The 22,582-nt window shown below is 38.4% G+C and overlaps 1 protein-coding gene across 5 annotated transcripts in view; it reads right to left on the reverse strand.

Moving 5' to 3' along the window:
• Positions 1 to 22,582, reverse strand: part of XPNPEP3 (X-prolyl aminopeptidase 3) — a 74,970-nt gene that overhangs the window by 27,016 nt on the left and 25,372 nt on the right. For all 5 annotated transcript variants that reach the window (XM_040490733.1, XM_040490732.1, XM_040490734.1 and 2 more), the window contains exons 3-4: positions 18,818 to 19,225; positions 15,226 to 15,428 (exon numbers count right to left, since the gene is read on the reverse strand). In XM_040490733.1, coding sequence (XP_040346667.1) covers positions 15,226 to 15,428; positions 18,818 to 19,225 — 611 coding nt within the window. The remainder of the gene's footprint in view (positions 1 to 15,225; positions 15,429 to 18,817; positions 19,226 to 22,582) is intronic.

Below are 22,582 nucleotides of genomic sequence, written 5' to 3' on the forward strand. Positions count from 1 at the left end.
CTTCCTCCCTTCCTCCCTTCCTTCCTTTCTGTTTATATTTGAGAGAGAGGGAGATACAGAATCCAAAGCAGGGTCCAGGCTCCGAGCCGTCAGCACAGAGCCGGACGCGGGGCTCCAACTCATGAGCTGCAAGATCATGACCCGAGCCGAAGTTGGACGCCCAACTGACTGAGCCACCCAGGTGCCCCAATGGGACTGGTTTCTTAATTTCTCTTTCTGCTACTTCCTTATTGGTGTATGGAAATGCAACAGATTTCTGTACGTTGATTTTGTATCCTGCGACTTTACTAAATTCATTTATTGGTTCTAGCAGTTTTTTGCTGGGGTCTTTTGAGTTTTCTTTTTTTTAATTTTTTTTTTCAACGTTTATTTATTTTTGGGACAGAGAGAGACAGAGCATGAACGGGGGAGGGGCAGAGAGAGAGAGGGAGACACAGAATCGGAAACAGGCTCCAGGCTCCGAGCCATCAGCCCAGAGCCCGACGTGGGGCTCGAACTCACGGACTGCGAGATCGTGACCTGGCTGAAGTCGGATGCTTAACCGACTGCGCCACCCAGGCGCCCCTCTTTTGAGTTTTCTAACTATATATCATGTCACCTCCAAATAATGCAAGTTTTATGTCTTCCTTACTGATTGGGATGCCTTTATTTCTTTTTGTTGTCTTATTGCTGTGACTAGAGCTTTGAATATAAGTGGTGAGAGGGGACATCTTTGTCTTGTTCCTGACCTTCGCTAAAAGGCTCTATTTTTTCGCATTGAGAATGATGTTAGCTGATAGTTTTTCACATGTAGCCTTTATTATGTTGAGGTATGTTTCTTTTAAATCTACTTTGTTGAAGATTTTTATCATGAATGGATGTTGTACTTTGTCAAATGCTTTTTCTGCATCTATTGAAATTATCCTACAGTTCTTGTCCTGTCTTTTATTGATATGATGTATTGTGTTGATTGATATGCAAATATTGGAACCCATGAAACCCAGGAATAAATCCCACTTGATCCTGGTGAATGCTTTTTTTAATGTATTGCTGGATTAGGTTTGCTGGTACTTTGTTGAGGATATTTGCACCCATGCTCATCAGAGATCTCTTTTTTTGTGGTGTCTTTTTCTGATTTTGGTATCAGGGTAATGCTGGCCTCATAGAATGAATTTGGAAGTTTTCCTTCCTCTTTTATTTTCTGGAATAATCTGCGAAGGATAGGCATTAACTCTTTTTTAAATGTTTGGTAGAATTTGCCTGTGAAGCCATCTGGTCCTGAACTTTGCTTTGTTGGGAGTTTTTGATTACTGATTCAATGTCTTTGCTGGTAATCAGTCTGTTTAAAGTTTCTATTTCATCACATTTCAGTTTGGGTAGATTATATGTTTCTAGGAATTTACCCATTTCTTCTAGGTTGTCCAATTTGTTGGCATACCGTTTTTCATAATATTCTCTTATAATTGTTTGTATTTCTCTGGTGTTTGTTATTTCTCCTCTCTCATTTGTGATTTCATCTGAGTCCTTTCTCTTTTTCTTGAAGAGGCTGGCTAGAGGTTTATCAATTTTATTGATTTTTTTCAAAGAACCAATTCCTGGTTTCATTGATCTGTTCTGTTTTTGGTTTTTGTTTTTTTTTTTTTTTTTTTTAGTTTCTATATCATTTATTTCTGCTCTAGTTTTTAGGTGAAAGGTTATGTTGTTTGAGATTTTACTTGCTCCTTGAGGTAGGCCTGCATTGCTAAAAACTTCCTTCTTAGGACTGCTTTTGCTATATCCAAAAGGTTTTGAAATGTTGTGTTTTCATTTGTTTCCATGTACTTTTTAATTTCTTCTTTTATTTCCTGGTTGACTCATTCATTGTTTAGTAGCATGTTATTAAAGCTCTATGCATATGTGGTCTTTTCATATTTTTTCTGGTGGTTGACTTATAGTTTCATAGCATTAAAATCAGAAAACATGCATGGTATGACTTCGATCTTTTAGAATTTGTTGAGGCTTGTTTTGTGGTCTAATATGTGATCTATTCTGGAGAATATCCCACATGCACTTGAAAACAATGTGTATCCTGCTATTTTAGGATAGAATGTCTGAATATATCTGTTAAATCCATCTGGTCCGGTATGTCATTCAAAGCCACTGTTTCCTTGTTGATTTTCTAATTAAATGATCTATCCATTGATGTAAGTGGGTGTTAAAGTCCTCTTATTGTATTATTATCCATTAGTTCTTTTTTGTTTGCTATTAACTGTTTTATGTATTTGGGTGCTCCATGCTGAGTGCATAAATATTTATAATTGTTATATCTTCTTGTTGGATTGTCCACTTTATTATTATATAGTGTCCTTTGTCTCGTTACAGTCTTTGTTTTAAAGTCCATTTTGTCTGATACAAGTATTGCTACTCTAGCTTTCTTTTTACATCCATTTGTATGACAACTGTTATTCCATTCCCTCACTTTCAATATGCAGGTGTCTTTAGATCTAAAATGAGTCTTCAGTAGGCAATATATAGATGAGTCTTGTTTTTTAATTCATTCAGTCACCCTATGTCTTTTTTTTTTAATGTTTTATTTTTTTTAAGTTTATTTATTTTAGAGAGACAGAGATAGCGGGAGTAGGGGGAGGAACAGAGAGAGAGGGAAAGAATCCCAAGCAGGCTCCGCACTGTGAGTGCAGAGTCCAACCAGGGCTTGATCCCACGAACTGAACCATGAGATCATGACTTGAGGTGAAATCAGGAGTCAGCTGCTTAACCAACTGAGCCACCCAGGCGCCCCATCTCCCCAATTTTTTTTTGGTAAGATTTTAAGTAATCTGCACATTCAATGAGGGGCTTAAACTGACAAACCCGAGATCAAGAGTCACATGCTCCACCAACTAAGCCAGCCAGGCATCCTCACCCTATGTCTTCTGATTGGAGCATTTAGTCCATTTACATTCAAAGTAATTATTGGTAGATACACATTTACGGACATTTTATTTGTGGTTGTTTCTTAAAATTTTTTTCTGATCTTTTCTTGTCTTTCTCTCTTTCATGGTTTGCTGGTTTTCTTTAGTGATATATTTGGATTTCTTTCTCTTTATTCTTTGCATAGTTATTAGTGGTTTCTGACTTGTGGTTACCATTAGGTTTGTATATAACCTCTTCTGCATACAGCAGTCTATATAAGTTGATGGGCATTTAAGTTTGAACCCATTATTTACTCCTGTCCTCCCCATGTTTTTGGTACATGGTGTCATATTTGACATCCTTTTATTTTGTGAGTTCCTTGACTGATTTTTTTTTTTACAGAAATATTCATTTTTACTGCTTTTGTGTTTCCTACCTTCATACTGTCATTTTCCCCCCACTCAATTCTCCTTTAATATTTCTTATAGGACTGGTTTAGTGGTCATGAACTCCTTTAGTTTTTGTTTGTGAAACTCTTTATCTCTCCTCTGTTCTGAAGATAGCCTTGCTGCATATTCTTGGCTGCAGGTTTTTTCCATTCAGCACTTTGAATATATCATGCTATTCCTTTCTTGCTTGGAAAGCTTCGCCTGAAAAAATCTGCTGATAGCCTTATGGGATTTCCTTTGTATGTAACTGTATTCTTTTATCTTGCTGCTTTTATTTATTTATATTTACATTTTATTTTATAGAGAGAGCGAGAAAGCGAGAGTGTGGGGGACAGGGGCAGAGGGAGAGAGAATCTCAGGTAGGCTCCAAGCTGGCTGTGGAGTCAGATGCTGTCCTTGATCCCACAACCCTGGGATCATGAACTGAGCTGAAATCAAGAGTCGGTTGCTCAACCAACTGAGCTACCCAGGTGTCCCTATTTTGCTGCTTTTAATATTTTTTATCACTATGTTTGGCTTTATGTATGTATGTACGTGTTTATTTATTTATTTGAGTAATCTCTACACCCAATGTGGGGCTCAAATTCATGACCCCTGAGATCAAGAGCTACATGCTCTACTGACTGAACCAGCTAGGCACCCCTATATTTTGCCATTTTAATTACAATATGTTTTGGTGTGGATCTGCTTCTGTTGATTTTTTGGGGGGTTCTCTGTGCCTCCTGGATCTGCATATCTCTTTCCTTCCCCAGATTAGGAAGTCTTTAGCTATTATTTCTTCAAATAAATGCTCTGCCCCCTTTTCTCTCTGTTCTTTTTCTGGGACTCCTATAATATAAATGTTATTATGTTTGATGGAGTCACTGAATTTCCTAAGTCTATTCTCATTTTGCATAATTCTTTTCTCTCTCTTTTGTTCAGCTTGATTACTTTCTATTACTCTGTCTTCTAGGTCATTACATTGTTTCTCTGCTTCTTCCAGACTGCTGGAAGAAGGGCCCTTTATCTCTGCTACGTTATTCCTTATCTCTGTGTTATGATCTCTCTGATGCCCTCCACTATTTCTCAAGTTCGTTGAGTAACCTTATAATCATTGCTTTAAATTCTCCATTGGCGGGGCGCCTCGGTGGCTCAGTTGGTTGAGCGTCCGCACAATCTCACAGTCTGTGGGTTCGAGCCCCGCGTTGGGCTCTGGGCTGATGGCTCGGAGCCTGGAGCCTGCTTCTGATTCTGTGTCTCCCTCTCTCTCTGCCCCTCCCCCATTCATGCTCTGTCTCTCTCTGTCTCAAAAATAAATAAACGTTAAAAAAATTTTTTAAAAAAATAAATTCTCCATTGGCAAGTACTTCTGCATGTTTTGCGTAGCTCTCCAGCCATGACCCTGTCCTGTTCAGAGTGTCTCCAACATGTGCTGCTATGTCCTGGCTGCTTTATCCTTCAGGCCACTTGTCTGCAGGGGCTCTCTTTGCCTGTTGTGGGCAGTGTCTGGTCCCTGGCCTGAATGTGGTGCATTTCAACTAAGTATTCTCTGGTCTGCTTGCAAAGAGACCTGTTGCTCCCACCTTTGGAACCAAGGCCTTGCAAAACTCCCGGGCTGGGAAATGTGTTGGCAGGGGTTCAGGCTGGTCTGGGATGGGAGTGGGACCCAATGACCCGGGACTGAGGAAAGTGTGACTGGGAAGAGCAGTTCCACTGGAGTGGAAAAGGGAGGATTGGTGTAAGCAGTTTAGGTAGCAAGTGTTGACACTGCTGGTTCTCACTAGTGGCCCTGTGCTTATGCTGAGGGGTCAGGGAGGGAAATGGAGCCTGACAGTTCCTTTGTTCTTAGAGGGATCTCTCCATGATTGCTGCTTCACTGGGATACACTCTGAGGTGAACAACTAACCCTCTACAGTCTGTGCCTCAGGTGCTCTTCAAATAGCGGTTTCCACACTGTCCACAAGCTGTTTGCTCTGCCTTTTCTCCAAGAACGGCCCCAATGTCCTTTGAGCTCTCTCAGAGCCAAGCATGCTGACCTTTCAAACTTCAGGCTTTAAGCCCTGCTGGTTGCAAGAACTCACAAAATTTGTGCCCTGTCACTTTCCAAGCCAATTGCTATGGGGATCTGTTATCCCTGAGTGCTCTCCTGTGCGCTAGTTTGTTCTAGCCCTTCCCTGGGATCGTGGCTCCCTCCCCACTGCAGGGGCTGCATTCTGTTTCTCTCCTAAGCGGTGTCTCTGCACTTCCTATCTTCTTCGATGTGGTCTCTTCCCCACCTTTAGTTGTAGAGTTTGTTCTGCCAGTCTTCAGATCAATTTCTGGGGTATATAGGATGGTTTGACAGTTATCTAGTTGTATTCGTGGGATGAAGAGAGCCTAGGGATTCTCCTATTCCACTGCCATCCTCCCTTCCTATGTGCTTTGTTTTTAAATTATAGCCATTTTACCAGGTATGAAGTGGTATCTCACTTTGGTTTTGATTTGCATTTCCCCAATAGCTAATGATATTAAGCATCTCTTTATGTCCTTATTGGCCATTTGTATATCTTTTTTTGAGAAATGCCCATTTAAGTCCTCTGCCTATTTTTTAACTGGGTTATCTTTTTGTTTTTGAGTTGCAAGAGCTCTTTACATATTCTGGATACTGGACCTTTATCAGATATATGGATTGCAAACATTTTCTCCTATTCTATAGGTTGTCTTTTCACTTTTTTGATAATGTCCTTTGATTGATGCATAGAAGTTTATAATTTTGATGAAGTCCAATTTATTTCTCTTGTGTTGCTTATTTTGGTGTCATATCTAAGAATTCATTGCTGAATTCAAGGTCATAAATGTTTGCTTCTGCTAAGAATTTTATAGTTGTAGCTCTTAAGTTTAGGTCTTTGATCCATTTTGAGTTAATTTTTGTATATGGTGTGAGGTAGGGATCCTACATCATTCTCTTGCATGTGGATATCCATTTGTTCCAGCATACCTGAATTATTTTTTATTAAATATATGGTTAAAGCATTATTTTAAAAGAAAAAGAATGATTCTGATAAAGAGGATGAAAATCCAATTACGAACTTGGGTGACTGCCAAACCATTCTTGGTTTGAATTAGCACTGGCTTTGAAATCTGTGGAATCAGGAAATGATAGAACCTGAACCTTAGCAGCTAGCAAAAATGGACTGGAAGAGAAGTGCACATCAATGGCAGTTCTGCTAAAAACTCAGTGTTTTTTAGGGGCGCCTGGGTGGCACAGTCGGTTAAGTGTCCGACTTCAGCCAGGTCACTATCTCGCGGTCCGTGAGTTCAAGCCCCGCGTCGGGCTCTGGGCTGATGGCTCAGAGCCTGGAGCCTGCTTCCGATTCTGTGTCTCCCTCTCTCTCTGCCCCTCCCCCATTCATGCTCTGTTTCTCTCTGTCTCAAAAATAAATAAACGTTAAAAAAAATTTAAAAAAAAAAACAACAAAAAAACTCAGTGTTTTTTTTTGTTTGTTTGTTTGCTGCTTTGTATCAGCTGAAAGCAAGCGCAGAATCTCCTTCACAAGAATTCCACCTTTGGCCAATAGGTGGTGCTCCGACCAAAGGAACCCAAGCCACTTTATTTTTTGATAAATCAGCTTGTGAGAGACGTTCACTACAACTAATTCAAGTAGGGCAAACTGACGAGGCAGGACAAAAGATAGTGAAAGGGGTTATTCAGTGAAGGAAATGAGCCATTTTTCAGATTTAGATGCAGCAACCTGATGAGTTCTTTTTAAAAATGAATCCTGAGATCAAGGAGCAGTATCCTTGGCTTTAAACTTACTTTAAGCTTACTGTGGATCACATGACAATCCCTAGTTTACTAGAATGGATTAAGGGATGTGTCCAACATAGAAGGGATATTGCCCTGACTCTCCCTTGTTATATATATGGTCAGTACCTCCTGAAGCTGCATCAGATAGTCAGTGCTATCTGATGAAGGAAATGAACACCCTTATGGGATGCCCCTTACTTGGTTATGACTGACACTGTAATAAGGGATTTCATATATGACTTTGTTGTTGGACCCCAGGAGGATATAAAAAGACAGTTTCAGATCTTTAATCTCAACTTCCTCCTATGGATAATAAAAAGATAAGAATGAATTGAGGACTTTACAAGGGAAATAAAATCCAGTAAGAGGACATGCAAAAGAATAAAAAGTTGAACCACTGTCTTTTTGTTGTTGAGTTATAAGAGTTCTTTATATATTCTGGATATTAGAGTCTTATCAGATACAGATTTGCCAATATTTCTCCTGTTCATAAGTTATCTTTTTATTCTTTTCATGATGTCCTTTGATGCACAAAGTTTTTAATTTTGATGAAGCCCAATTTGTTCATTTTTTTTGTTGTTGTTACTACTGCTTTTGGTGTCATATTTAAGAATCCATTGCCGGGGCGCCTGGGTGGCGCAGTCGGTTAAGCGTCCGACTTCAGCCAGGTCACGATCTCGCGGTCCGTGAGTTCGAGCCCCGCGTCGGGCTCTGGGCTGATGGCTCAGAGCCTGGAGCCTGTTTCCGATTCTGTGTCTCCCTCTCTCTCTGCCCCTCGCCCGTTCATGCTCTGTCTCTCTCTGTCCCAAAAATAAATAAACGTTGAAAAAAAAAAAATTTAAAAAGAATCCATTGCCAAATCCAGGGTCATGAAGATTTACCCATATGATTCTCTTAAGAAACACATACAAAAATTAACTAAAAAATGGGCAAGGACTGAAATGTAAGAGCTAAAATTATAAAACTCATAGAGAAATACATAGGGGAAAAGTTTCATGATGTTGGATTTGGCAATAATTTTTTGGATAGGACACCAAAAGTATAGGCAACACAAGAAAAAAAGAGATAAATGTTGTATGATTCTACTTATATGAGGCACTCAGAATAGACAAGTTCATAGTAGGGTAGAGCTTATCAGGGGATGGTGAAAGGGGAAATGGGGAGTTATTGAAAAGGGAAACTCTAATGGTTAGAATTCTATCTGGGATGATGAAAAAGTTCTGGAAACAGATAATGATGCTGGTTGTATAACAATGTGAATGTACTCAATGCCACTGAGTTGTACACTTAAAAATGGCTAAAATAGTAAATTTTATGTCATATAAATTTTACAACAAAAATAGCAAATCAAAAAAAATAAGAGAGGGGGCAATAATTCAGATCCTAAAATAATTCAGTTTTTTATGATTAATTAAAAATGATATATGGTACAAAAACAGACACTTAGATCAAAGGAACAGAACAGAAAACCCAGAAATGGATCCACAAACAAACGGCCGACTAATCTTTGACAAAGCAGGAAAGAATATCCAATGGAATAAATGGTGCAAATGGTGCTGGGAAAACTGGACAGCGACATGCAGAAGAATGAACCTGGACCACTTTCTTACACCATACACAAAAATAAACTCAAAATGGATGAAAGACCTAAATGTAAGACAGGAAGCCATCAAAGTCCTAGAGGAGAAAGCAGGCAAAAACCTCTTTGACCTTGGCCACAGCAACTTCTTACTCAACACATCTCTGGCTGCAAGGAAACAAAAGCAAAAATGAACTATTGGGACCTCATCAAAATAAAAATCTTCTGCACAGCAAAGGAAACAATCAGCAAAACTAAAAGGCAACTGATGGAACGGGAGAAGATATTTGCAAATGACATATCAGATAAAGGGTTAGTATCCAAAATCTACAAAGAACTTATCAAACTCAACACTTTACAAGACTTTACAAGTCTCTTTTCCTTGGTTCTTTTCGTTCAACCAACTGCCCAAGGACGCCAGGCAATTGGTCTGGTTCATAGATGGTAGCTCCAGAATTGAGAGTAATTCTGTATGGAAAGCAGGTGCTCTGAGTGCAGAAGAACGTAGAATCCTTTTGGAAGGGGCGCCTGGATGGCTCAGTCAGTTAAGCGGCTGACTCTTGATTTCCTCTCAGGTCATGATCTTACGGTCGCGAGATCAAGCCCCACATCGGGCTCTGTGCTGGACATGGAACCTGCTTAAGATTCTCTCTCCCTCAAAAAAAAAAAAAAAAATCCTTATGGAAGAATGTAATACAATTTTGTCCACTGAGCTGCATTATATGCTCTGTTCTTACCTGTGACAAAAGAACTAGATGCAAATAGAAGCCTTACTATTTGAATAATACTGATCCTAGGCTATTTCCAATCAACTTTCAATTGGTCTAACAAGTAGGTCATAAATAACTGTATAGTAAAAGATCCCCACATGTGGGGCCAGTGCTCTTTGGAAATCTCTATGGAAAGTCTGAGGCCAAATCAAAGCAGGCCATATGATGCTTACTAAAGAAACCTGATGCCAGGGTTGGAAGGTAAATGGAATCAACAAGTTGATGGCCTAATTCATTCTCTTGAAATGGCAATGAAGGTCCATGAAATGAATGGACATGGAGGGACTCAAGCCAGGCAGCAATGTACTAAACAAAGACATAGACCACTGGCCCCCACTGAAGCTCAAATTGTTAATAAAAATTGCTTTGGTTGCCAATAGTTTAGACCCATTTTTCTGTATGTATCCAATTTGTCCTTCTATTATTGGGAATGGACTAACCAGAAAATTCTTCTTCAGTGGTAAAGATGTGGGTTAAAATGAATGACAAATGAAAGAAAGGCCAGATTGTCACTGAGGGGAAGGGAGCCAAAAAATGAGTTCCACAAAAAGGAAAATCTAACATAATTTTGGTGCCTAAGGAGATGCTTAAAGGAAGAGAATAATATTTTCTCTTAGCTTTGACCCAGAAGCCCCCTGGGGCAAAGGACTCTGTCTGATGAAGTCTCCACTTCTGAGAGAGAGTTGAACAATAGCTAACCTAACAAATACACTTCCCTCAGTGACATATGTCCTCAAAATAGATCAAGAGATGGGAGCTCTGTCTAGGACTGTATGCAACAATGCAAATGTTTTTGATTCTCATTTCACAGGATGGATCTACTACAGAGGAGCTATGTTGGAAAGCAACATGTAGAAAATATTTAGCTAGTTGAATATGAAATATATTAATAATCTAAATGAACATTACATAGCCATTAATCGTGATGATGGTTTAAAAAAGGTACCAGAATATGGTGGTAGAATGTTATCTACTGCATATCCCACCTGTCAAAATAATATTATGTGTAAGAATAGCTATTTGCCCTGTTACTGTAGGTGAATAGGCATGAGGAGGAAGAACAATTGGGACACATGGATCACTGATAAAGGATAAGAACTAGGTATAACTTGGTGGGTCCACATTCCTGAAATTTGTTTGGTTATGGGAAGTTCTGTGGAACACTCAAACCAAAGTCTACTTAGGAGTGACTACTACTCATATGATCTAAGCCTGGGGGAATTAACATTTTCAAGATATCAAATGTATTTCCTAACTGTACGAAAGTGGCCAGTACTCATGACAACATATCTGGTGTCAGACCATTTGAAATAAGAGAGCCTTCATGGAAGTAGGAGCTGCTTAGGAGTTATTTGGTCAGGCAGATTTGTTTTTAATGAGGAAAGACATACTGCTGAAAAAGACCTACTAAGGTCTAAGGAGTAAGGACAAAAGTGGCAAGCCACTTGAAAAGATAACACGATGCTGACAAAATGGATTTTATAATTAGATCACACACTAAAACAACTTGCCCAAATCAACTCAGCAAAGGGAACAAGACTGCGTGTTAAAACACAAGCTGGATTATTAGATACCTTAATTCAAATGGAGTCCAAGGTATCCCAAGCACAGTGGCTAGGCATTCTCACAGCAGAAACCTAGGTGATGCACAAATACGGGCCACTTATGGGCCCTACAGTCTTAAGAGAGTTTTGTTTTCTGGGGCGCCTGGGTGGCTTAGTTGGTTAAGCGGCTGACTTCGGCTCAGGTCATGACTTCGCGGTCCGTGAGTTTGAGCCCCGCGTCGGGCTCTGTGTTGACAGCTCAGAGCCTGGAGCCTGTTAGATTCTGTGTCTCCCTCTCTCTGACCCTCCCCTGTTCATGCTCTGTCTCTCTCTGTCTCAAAAATAAATAAACGTTAAAAAAAACAAGTTTTGTTTTCTACTGTAAGTTTTAACTAGAGGATGCAAACTATTCAGGTGCTCTTTAACAGCTTCAGCCCTTTGACTGGATGCTAACCATCCTTTCCCTACAGCACAGTTTGTGAGCACTGAACAAATTTTATTTTATTAAAAAATTTTTAAAATTTTTTAGTAATCTTTACAACCAACATGAAGCTTGAACTCATGACCCGAGACCAAGTCACATGTTCTAATGATGGAACCAGTCAGGCACCCCAATACTGGATAACTTTTAAACAGGACTAGAGTGCTTCCTGTAGTAGATTAATAGGTTCTGTTGCTGGTTTCTTCCAACTGGGAACCAATATCTGTCAAACCACCTAACCTGAGGGAAGGAATTTAGCTATGTTCTCAAGATATTTTGAATCCTGAAAAAACAGAGATATGGCCTCTGATCTATAGTCCTATGAGAAATAATATATGGCTATAATAAAAGGTAGATTGTGTTGGGAGGGACAAAATAATTATACCATGATTTTCTGATTTATACTGTAACTACAGTGGTGCTGCTATATGGTATTACATGGAAGCATAAGTAAAATTAATATTGTAAATACTAACAAATTTAGTATAATACTGATATTAATGATAAAATATAGTGGGAGATTGAATTAAAGCTATCTCAGTACATTATCCCTATGTAGAAGAACTGGTCTGAGAAATATTGAGTTGATTAATGATAGATTAATAATTCAGCAGATTTATTAAGAAGCAGACACTTACACAGGTGCCTGGGTGACTCACCCAGTTAAGCATACAGCTTCAGCTCAGTTCATGATCTCATGGTTTGTGGGTTCAAGCCTCGTGTTGGGCTCTGTGCTGATAGCTCAGAGCCATTCTGTGTCTCCCTCTTTCTCTCTGCCCCTCCCCTCCTTGTGCTCCATCTCTCAAAAATAAATGTAAACAAAACAACCCAGACACTTAAAGATCCAAACAACAAAATAATTATATAGTTAGAAAAACATGGAAAAGTATAAATGGATGGTTCCACTATCTGTTTAAATCCATACTAACCCCACACTGGATGTTGTAAATGTTTAGATTCTGCATGTACATTTTGATGATCTATCTGATTATAGGATATTATAAGGCAAGTAAATGATATCACACTAAGGATTATTGTTTTATTAGAAAAAAGGCTTGATAGTGGGTCATGGGAGTGGACTGCTCTGTGAGAGCTATTTCCTGGAATTAGCTTGAGCTGTTTTGCTAAATTCCTGAATGACATTGACTTTGGTCAAGGCATAGCATGAAGCATAGATGAAGCATACAAGTGTTGTGAAGGCAATAAAGACATGAAAAGACATTCAACATCACTAACCATTAGAAAAATGCAAATCAAAACCACAGTCAGATATCCTTTCACACCCACAAGGACGTCTATCATCAAAAAACAGAAAACGAGTGTTTGAATGGATATGGAAAAATAGGAACTCTTGTCCAGTGTCAGTGGGAATGTAAAACGGCAGAGGTGCTATGAAAAACAGTATGGTGGTTCCTCAAAATATTGAACACAGAATTACCATTTGATCTAGTAATTCTACTTCTGGGCATATATCCAAAAGAAATGAAAACAGGGGTTTGAAAAGTAGAATGTGCATTGCAGAATTATTCACACTAGCCTAAAGACAGAAACAACACAATCAGCAAAACTAAAAGGCAACCGACAGAATGGGAGAAGATATTTGCAAATGACATATCACATAAAGGGTTAGAAACCAAAATCTATAAAGAACTTATCAAATTCAACACCCAAAAAACAAATAATCCAGTGAAGAAATGAGCAAAGACATGAATATTCACTTCTCCAAACAAGTGTCTTTCCTTATAAGGAAAGAAGACATCCAGATGGCCAACCGACACATGAAAAAATGCTCAACATCACTCATCATCAGGGAAATACAAATCAAAACCACAATGAGATACCACCTTACACCTGTCAGAATGGCTAACTTTCACAACTCAGGCAACAACAGATGTTGGCGAGGATACGGAGAAAGAGGATCTTTTTTGCATTGTTGGTGGGAATGCAAGCTGGTGGATCCACTCTAGAAAACAGTATGGAGGTTCCTCAAAAAATTAAAAATACAACTACCCTATGACCCAGCAATTGCACTACTAGGTATTTATCCAAGGGATATAGGTGTGCTGTTTTGGAGGGACACATGCACCCCCATGTTTAGAGCAGCAATCAACAATAGCCAAAGTATGGAAAGAGCCCAAGTGCCCATCGATGGATGAATGGATAAAGAAGATGTGGTATACACACACACACACACACACACACACACACACACACACACACACAATGGAGTATTACTCAGCAAACAAAAAGAATGAAATCTTGCCATTTGCAACTATGTGGATGGAACTGGAGGGTATTACGCTAAGTGAAATTAGTCAGTCAGAGAAAGACAAAAATCATGACTTCACTCATATGAGGACTTTAAAAGACAAAACAGATGAACATAAGGGAAGGGAAACAAAAACAATATAAAAACAGGGAGGAGACAAAGCATAAGAGACTTGTAAATATGGAGAACAAACTGAGGGTTACTGGAGGGATTGTGGGAGGGGGATGGGCTAAATGGGTAAGAGGCATTAAGGAATCTACTCTTGGAATCATTGTTGCACTATACGCTAACTAATTTGGATGTAAATTAAAAAAAATAAAATTAAAAAAATTAACGAAAAAAAAACCAACCCAATGTCCATCAATAGATGAATAGATAAAATGTTGCATATACATAAAATGGTCTATTACTCAGCCTTAAAAAGAAGGTAAATTCTGATATATACCAGAGCATGGTTGAATCCTGGAGACACTTTGCTAAGTGAAATAAGTAAAAAACAAAAGAACAAATATTGTTATGACTCACTTACATGAGGTACCTAAAGTAGTCAAATTATAGAAACAGGAAATAAAATGGTAGTCACCAAGGGTTAGAGGGAAGGAGAAATGGGCAGTTATTGTCTAATGAGTATAGAGTTTCAGCAGGGGATCATGAAATAGTTCTGGAGATATACAGTAGTGGTGGTTGTACAACAATGTGAATGTATTTAATGCCACTGAACTATATACTTAAAAATGGCTAAATTGGCAAATTTTATGCTATATATATTTCACCACGATTAATGAAAAGTGTTGCAATGAATTTTGGGGCAGTTTGTATCGGTTTCTCAATACTGGTAACAGTGAGATTAATGGTTTGTACTGGTCTAGGAGCTCTGCTGTTACATAGCAGGAATATGCCAGTATGAGCAAAACCCAAAAATCCCTAGCTGAGATTCCATTTTGGGCTCCTTGGTCCCAAGATATTCTGTGTGTGTACATCTGTGGTTCCTTATCCATGAGAGAAAATGCATCCCACCTGGCCCTTCCTGAGATAGGACAAGATCCTGCACTTGGTTCTCTGGATCCTTTTTGTGGGACGGCCATTCACTGTGACAGGTATTCTTACTTTAATGCTGTTGCTGTACTATACCCTTTCCTATAATAAGTTACAGACTTATAAGTACTGTCATTCTGGGTCCTGAGTCTTCTTTAGCAATCAAACTGTGTTTAACTGCCACTGTTATTGCAGTTATCATAAGGAAAGGGAATATCACTAATTAATTTACGTTGTCCCACAGAGAAACAACTAAGATCATGGATAAGATGCAAGGCAGCTTTATTTTGCCTTGCAAGGTATTGAGCAAGTTTCTAGACATGTTCATTAAACTAAAGCAGAAGGTAGATGTTCACCTACTGTGAAATTCCTCCCTCAGGTACACAACCTCAAGGTACCCACTGAACCCTAGGAACTTAGATTTTTTAATTTGGAGAAAACTTTCTCAATAGGAACCATACCTGTGATGTCAGCTTCCCAGCAATCTGCATTCGCTCAATTTCTGCAGGAGATTTGATCAGCCGGAGGCGCTGTACCAGCTGCTGGACAGCCCGGACCTTATTCTTGCTCCTGGCTTTGACCTCAGTCAGATGCTGCATGTAGTCAGAGTGAAGCTGTGCGTGAGAGGGCCTCATCCAGTCATACCAGACCATATTTGTCTCATCTTAAAATGAGCAGCAAGAAAATATATTTTAAAATAAAACTAACAGCAACAAGAAATACCAACTGCTATAATGACTTGAACAAGAGTCAAAACCATAAAACCTGTGGCGTGGAATTCTGAAGTGAGCAAAAACTCTCTCAGGACTGAAACAACTGAAAGGTTAGATCATCTATCACTGGAAAGGCTATTCCCTGAGAATGGCAAGATATTCTGACACCGAATATCCAGCTTCTCTGCCCCTAAACTTCAGTGTTCTTTATATAGATGATAGATGGGACTAAAGCTCTTCTCAAGCTTTGATTTTATTATTTACTAATCATTAAAGAACAACTATAAAAATGTTCTCCACACTACAATTGAGCTAGATGCCCTGCTGAATTACTGAACATGAACGGACAGAAAAAAGTACTCAGATCATGACTTGGTTTTAAGTGTTCCCTTTCTAAGGCGCCTGGGTGGCTCAGTCGGTTAAGGGTCTGACTTTGGCTCGGGTCATGATCTCACGGTTTGTGAGTCTGGGCCCCGCATCAGGCTCTGTGCTGGCGGCTCAGAGCCTGGAGACTGCTTTGGATTCTGTGTCTCCCTCTCTCTGCCTCTCCCCTGCTCATGCTGTCTCTCTATCTCTCTCAAAGAATGAACAAACATTAAGAAAAAAAATTTTTTAAGTGTTCCCCTTCTTCACAATCTCTGTGTTAGTGAATGAGGTTCTTATTGCATTTAGGAGCAAATATTCACGGCTATAGAAACACTATAGTTGATGATATGTGCTAGTCCACACTTACCCAGGGCTTTTCCTTTCTCATCTGCCATGTATTCTCACTAGAAGACCACAGCTCTCCTTTTAACTTTAGAGACCCAAGGAAATAGTCTGTATGTGCCTGAGATACATGATGAGAAGGCTCATGAAGAAAATGTTCCCGTTTAAACCGGGTCTCCATTCGTCCCTTTCTATTTTCCTGAGATGGCTTATTAGCAGCATTTCCAACAACTGAAGTCTGAATGTATGTTTTACGCAGAGTATTTGGGACAGAAAAGGGAAAAACCCTAAAAATTTTTATTGGCTATATATTAGTGATACAATCTCCTAAATATTTTCATTTTGAAATAAAAATGGTTTTTAATATATATTACATGTCAAATGCTAATCTTACTTTTAATAGAAATTTAATTGTAGTTTTTAAAAAGTAAAACAACCTCTACTACCTGTTTTCAGTGTATGAAATCATAGCCCAGGTTTTTTTGGTTTTTAAATTTTTACATAAATACGATTTCATGAATCTTTTCCTTTGCCTGCTGCTTTTGGTTTTGTTTTTTTTTTTTTTTTAATTTTTTTTTTCAACGTTTATTTATTTTTGGGACAGAGAGAGACAGAGCATGAATGGGGGAGGGGCAGAGAGAGAGGGAGACACAGAATCGGAAACAGGCTCCAGGCTCTGAGCCATCAGCCCAGAGCCCGACGCGGGACTCGAACTCACGGACCGCGAGATCGTGACCTGGCTGAAGTCGGACGCTTAACCGACTGCACCACCCAGGCACCCCTGCCTGCTGCTTTTGTCTAGTAAACTACTAACATTAAGAATGGTGAATGAGGGGCGCTTGGGTGGCTCAGTTGGTTGAGCGTCTGACTTCAGCTCAGGTCATGATCTGAGCTGGTCAGGTTCATGGGTTCAAGCCCCGCATCAGGCTCTGTGCTGACAGCTCAGAGCCTAGAACTGCTTCAGATTCTGTGCCTTCCTCTCTCTCTGCCCCTCCCCCACTTGTTTTCTCTCTCTCTCTCTCTCTCTCTCTCTCTCTCTCTCTCTCAGAAATGAATAAACATTAAAAAACAAAAAGGATGGTGAATGAGAAGTACTTTTGAGAAATACATTTGGTGTAAGGTTTTAACAATACTGGGTTAATGAAATTTAGACTGTTGAATAGGACAGCTAGCAACTAATTCAGAAAATCAAAAAGCTAAAAAGAAAATGATTCTGTATCCCACATTTATGACAACTTTGAAGATATGAAAAAGTTCCACTAGTTTAGCTGAGTAATTATCTCTGTAAAATAGAGAACACTTGTATAAAGCAATGAAACAATTCAAGCATACTGGAACTTGCATATTCAACTGAGTATTTTCTTTCAAAGGAGGCTTTGTATGAAACAAGTCCAATAAATTCCATGATCATTGGAAACAATTTTGGAATTCTCTTTTAGAAACTGACTTCAGAAATGGTTTATAAACCATTATAAATTAGACTTTAGAAAATTAGAAAATTAGACATTAGAAAATTAGACTTTAATTTTACACCATATATTATTTTGTCTAAAATTAGACTTTAATTTTACAGTCATATATTATTTTGTCTAAAATTAGTACTTTACAATTTGATTATCTATGTTATTTACCAATTTGGCTCTAAGTGTCTTTTGGACACTTCAAAAAATAAAATGCTTCCCAGGCTGTAGATTTACAAGAATCATTAAAGACAGTTTATAATGTAGTGTAGATTCTAAAAAGTTCCAGAAAAGGAATCTCAAAATGTTATGAGTGATTATAATTTTACCAGAAGAAATGTAGAAAAAGTGACTATTTTGAGTGGCATGGACTCAACTCTGTACTATATGAATCTCCTGAGAATCTTGTTAAAAGGCAGATTCTGATCTAACAGATATGGAAGGGGGGGGGCTAAGATTTTACATTTTCACTATCTATTATGCTTTTGTAATTCTAGTATGTATCACCAGGTAATTGTTATGCTGGTGAAGCACTGATCATTCTTTGAGAATACTGCTTCTTTCTGAAGAGTTGGCAGAAGTAATATGTAGTGGTCAAAGGTGGATGGATTGGTTGGTAATCTTGAAGAGTGATCCATGCCCATCCTCCACTTTAAAAGAAAATTCTCTCTGCGATTTCAAACTAAGACAGTTCACAGTCTCTATGAATGAATAATTTAACAAAGACTTAGCAAATGCGTAAATGAAATATTTAAAGTAGTCTTGTGGAAAAGATTTATGTTCCTTTCATGGTGCTCAAGGAAATGCTGCCATGATCATCATTTTAGAAAATTAAGAACTTTAGGGACGCCTGGGTGGCTCAGTCGGTTAAGTGTTTGGCTCTTGATCTCAGCTCAGGTCATGATCTCACAGTTCCTGAGACCTTGAGCCTTGTGTCCGGCTCTGTGCTGATAGCACGGAGCCCATTTGGGATTCTCTCTCTCTCTCTCTCTCTCTCTCTCTCTCTCTCTCTCTCTCTCTGTCCCTCCTGTGCTTGTGCACTCACTCTCTCAAAATAAATAAATAAATTAAAAAAAAAAAAGAAAGAAAAAATTAACAACTTCGTCTAAATAGGCAAGGAAGGTCTTAATCCCAAATCTGGCCTGTGATTTGACCTCTGTTCCATTTATTACCTTTCAGTTTTGGTACTAGATGTTGAAATTCTTCTAGTGTATAGGCTTCATCCACTCCTGTTAAAGCTATTGCTCCATCAGTGCCAGATCGTGGGCCATCCCAAAGTTCTCGACTAGGGTCTCTCCGAGGTACAAAAAGCATGGCCTTATGTGCTGGTAACTGCTTGCCAGGGAGGCTCTGAAGGACCAGAATGCTATCGGGCTCTTGGAATCCACACAGGTACAGGAAATTGTTGTCTTGGTGGAAAGTATAGGGGATATCATTGCTCATGTAGTATGTAGGGTTGGACAGCAGAACCACCGTCTGGTCTGTCCCACTCTGCCCTTGTGTTTCCTTGTGAATCAGAGACATTAGTTTGTGTCTGCGAAGTGCATATTCCACTTGAGATAGTCCTGGCGTCACCTCTCCTAGAAATGAGAAATAACAGTGATGCTTTGCATTTATATAGTGCCAAAGTACTTTTAAGGTAACAATATTAGATGGAAACACACAAGTTCATTTCTTCAATTTATGCCAAATCTATTCATAGCACATGGGGAATGAAGGAGATGGCACAGGTCCAAATATTCTATTCCACTGTAAAAATTTTGGAAATGATAGTTAAACGTGGTCCTGCGTGAAAACCAGGATCATGACCCCTTAATATCTCTTGTAGCTCTTTCATTCTTTTACTCATTTGATCAAATATTTACTAAACATTATCATGTGGAAGGCATTGCTAGGCATATATAATAAGGTTGACTTAAAGTATCAACATGAAAGGCGAGGAGAAGGATCACATTATCCGTGTATGACTTTCCTGAAAGAATGTAAACTCCATGAGGACATAGATTTTTGTCTGTTTGTTCAGTGTTATATTCCTGGAGCCTAGAATAACAACTGCAATATAGCGGGCACTTGATAAATTATTTGTTAAATGATGTATAATTTTTAACATAATAAGGCCAATCTCCTTCTGAATTTCCAAAGCATAATAATACCCTTCTAATAGGTCTTTTTGTATTAATAGTAGAGCTGGGTACATATAATCTCCTTAAGGGTTCCCTCCCTGAGGGAAAATCTTTGTATTTTCCAATTGGGGTCATCTTTGTATTTTTAAAAAACTTTAATAATATTATCTACTCCTTAGAGCTGTCAGGAGAAGTAAACTTGATAAAACATGTGGTTCTTAAGGATTGAAGACTCCCTAGGGAATCTTTAAAAAGCTGTGGATTCACTGTTTACCGCACCTAGGCACACACAAACGTTTGACATACAATTTCAAGAATATCTGATTCCCCTAAGCCCTCCCACAAAACTTGTATTAAGAACCTGTGTTATGAAATGTTATGTGTTAGTTCTCAATATTAGCACCCAGCAGACTGTCTGGCTTCTAGCCCAGTGGTGACTGGGTGAATGCTTCCCTTCTGAAATGGAAATCATGCCTGCTCTTGCTTTAGGTTCCAAAGTAAAAGAACTATGAAAACACTCATCAAAGCTGTATCCCTCAGCCTATACTTAGCATTAATAATAGTAAAACAACACCTGATGCTTACTGAATACTTTTTATGTGTCTGGTACTATCCTAATTATTTACAGTTATCAACTCGTTTAATCTTTACATTGATTCCATGATGTGGAGTACTATTATTATTCCCTGTAGTATCGAGGCTTCATATGCAAGTATGAAAAGATAGCCATGAAATACTGCTGTATGAAAAAATTACAGAACAAGATGGATAATATGATCCCATTTATGTTAAAAAAGAATAAAAAGAAAAAAAGAAGAGAGAGAAAAAATTTAGTAAAGAATCTCAATTTTTATAGTAGTAATCTATGGGGATTGAGTTAAGACTAAAATTTTCTTTTTAACATGCTTTTTAATATTACTTGAGTTTTGTTTCAATGAGTATATACTTTTATAATAAAAATTCCAAATAAAGAGAAAAAGAGGTTAAAAGAGAGAAATCATGGACAGTCCATTCCATACTCATGACCTACAATGGCTCTTTATTGCCCATTACATCAAATTCAAACTCAAGTAGATTTTAATGCTTTCTACCAGAGGATTCCAATTTATCTTTATATTTATTTATAAACATAAATATCTTTATATTTATTTATTTAACTTAAAAAAAGCAGCTTTATTGAGATATTATTTACATACCGTACAATCTACCCACTTAAAGTATACAAATCAGTGGTTTTTGGTATATTCACACAATTGTGCAAATATTACAAAAATCAGTTTTAGAGGGGCGCCTGGGTGGCTCAGTCGGTTGAGCGTCCGACTTCGGCTCAGGTCATAATCTCACTCAGGTCCGTGAGTTTGAGCCCCGCATCGGGCTCTGTGCTGACAGCTCAGAGCCTGGAGCCTGCTTCGGATTCTGTGTCTCCCGCTCTCTCTGACCCTCCCCCGTTCATGCTCTGCCTCTGTCTCAAAAATAAATAAACATTAAAAAATTAAAAAAAAAAAAACAAAAACAAAAGTCAGTTTTAGAGTATTTCATCACTCCCAAAAGAAACCCTTGCCCATTAGTAGTCACTCCCCATCTCCTCCCAATCTGCACCCACAGCCCTTGGCAACCAGTAATCTATTTTCTGTCTTTATGGATTTGTCTCTTGTAGAGATTTAATATGATGAAATCACACAATATATGGTCTTTGGTGATTTGGCCAACTTTTTAAAATCATTTCTCCAATTATTCTGAAATTAATTCCTTCTTATGTCTTACATAGCTCTAATCTATTCTTTCCCTAGTACCTTGCTTATGATGTGTCCCTTTTCCAAAATTTCTTCTCCCTCCATAGCAATTCCACTCCCAAGATTTTGGGCTCAATGCATGTTTGTTTTTAGACTCCTCTCATTCAAAAGGCTTTCCTGATTAGCCTAGATCACATTGATTTGTCCCTCTGAATTATTCAACTGTTTCATTTTCTTATATATATACATCCTATAGTTGTGTATAAGTGTAATCACATCATACTGAACTCTCAATAGTTAAATATTTTCCCCCTTTTCCTTTGCTGTTTGACTCTTCACTCCCCTTCCCTTCTACCCACATCAATACCTCACCCACGTTGGTAATGTGGCACATATCCTTTCCTATTTTTCTCAATACTCATATACTTGCATTTAGGGTTTTTTGGTCACTAGTATTTTACAAAAATGGGATACTACACATTCTTCTGTATCTTGCTTTTTCTATCACAGCGATACCTTATAGAAATTCCTCTCACCAAGTCATCTTGCATAGCTTCAGTTCATTCTGCTTGACGTCTCCATAAATATTTTTGGGGTTGATATATCAAAACTTGTTGGTCCATTTCCATACTGGTGGGCACTTATATTGTTTTCAGTTTTTGCTGTAATAATAACCATCTTTGTACTTATATCCTGCTACTTTTATGCCCTATGTACTGGTGCTTTTAGTTCTATCATAGTCCTAGGACAGACATTGCTGGATCAAAGACCTCTGAATTTTTTTAGTACTCATGTTCAGTACATGTAACTCAGTTGTTTATGATTACCTTGGAACCATCTAGTTGTTTTACCTATGTATAGTTTATCTCTCCAGCCAACTCTGTTGTTTGCATTCCATTAATATCAAATTTTATTTAACTCGTATTCATTTACAACAGAAAAAAATGTACACTTTTATTGATGAAGTTGGTAAGAAATAAAAGATAAGCAACAGAGTCAGTCCTAGAAGAGCTCACATGGCATTTCTTTTCTTTCTTTTTGTTTTTAAGTTTATTTATTTTGAGAGAGAGAGAGAGAGAGA

Source organism: Herpailurus yagouaroundi, unplaced genomic scaffold (assembly GCF_014898765.1).
Source record: "Herpailurus yagouaroundi ecotype Mexico unplaced genomic scaffold, PumYag 182, whole genome shotgun sequence".
Taxonomy (NCBI): Eukaryota; Metazoa; Chordata; class Mammalia; order Carnivora; family Felidae; genus Herpailurus; species Herpailurus yagouaroundi.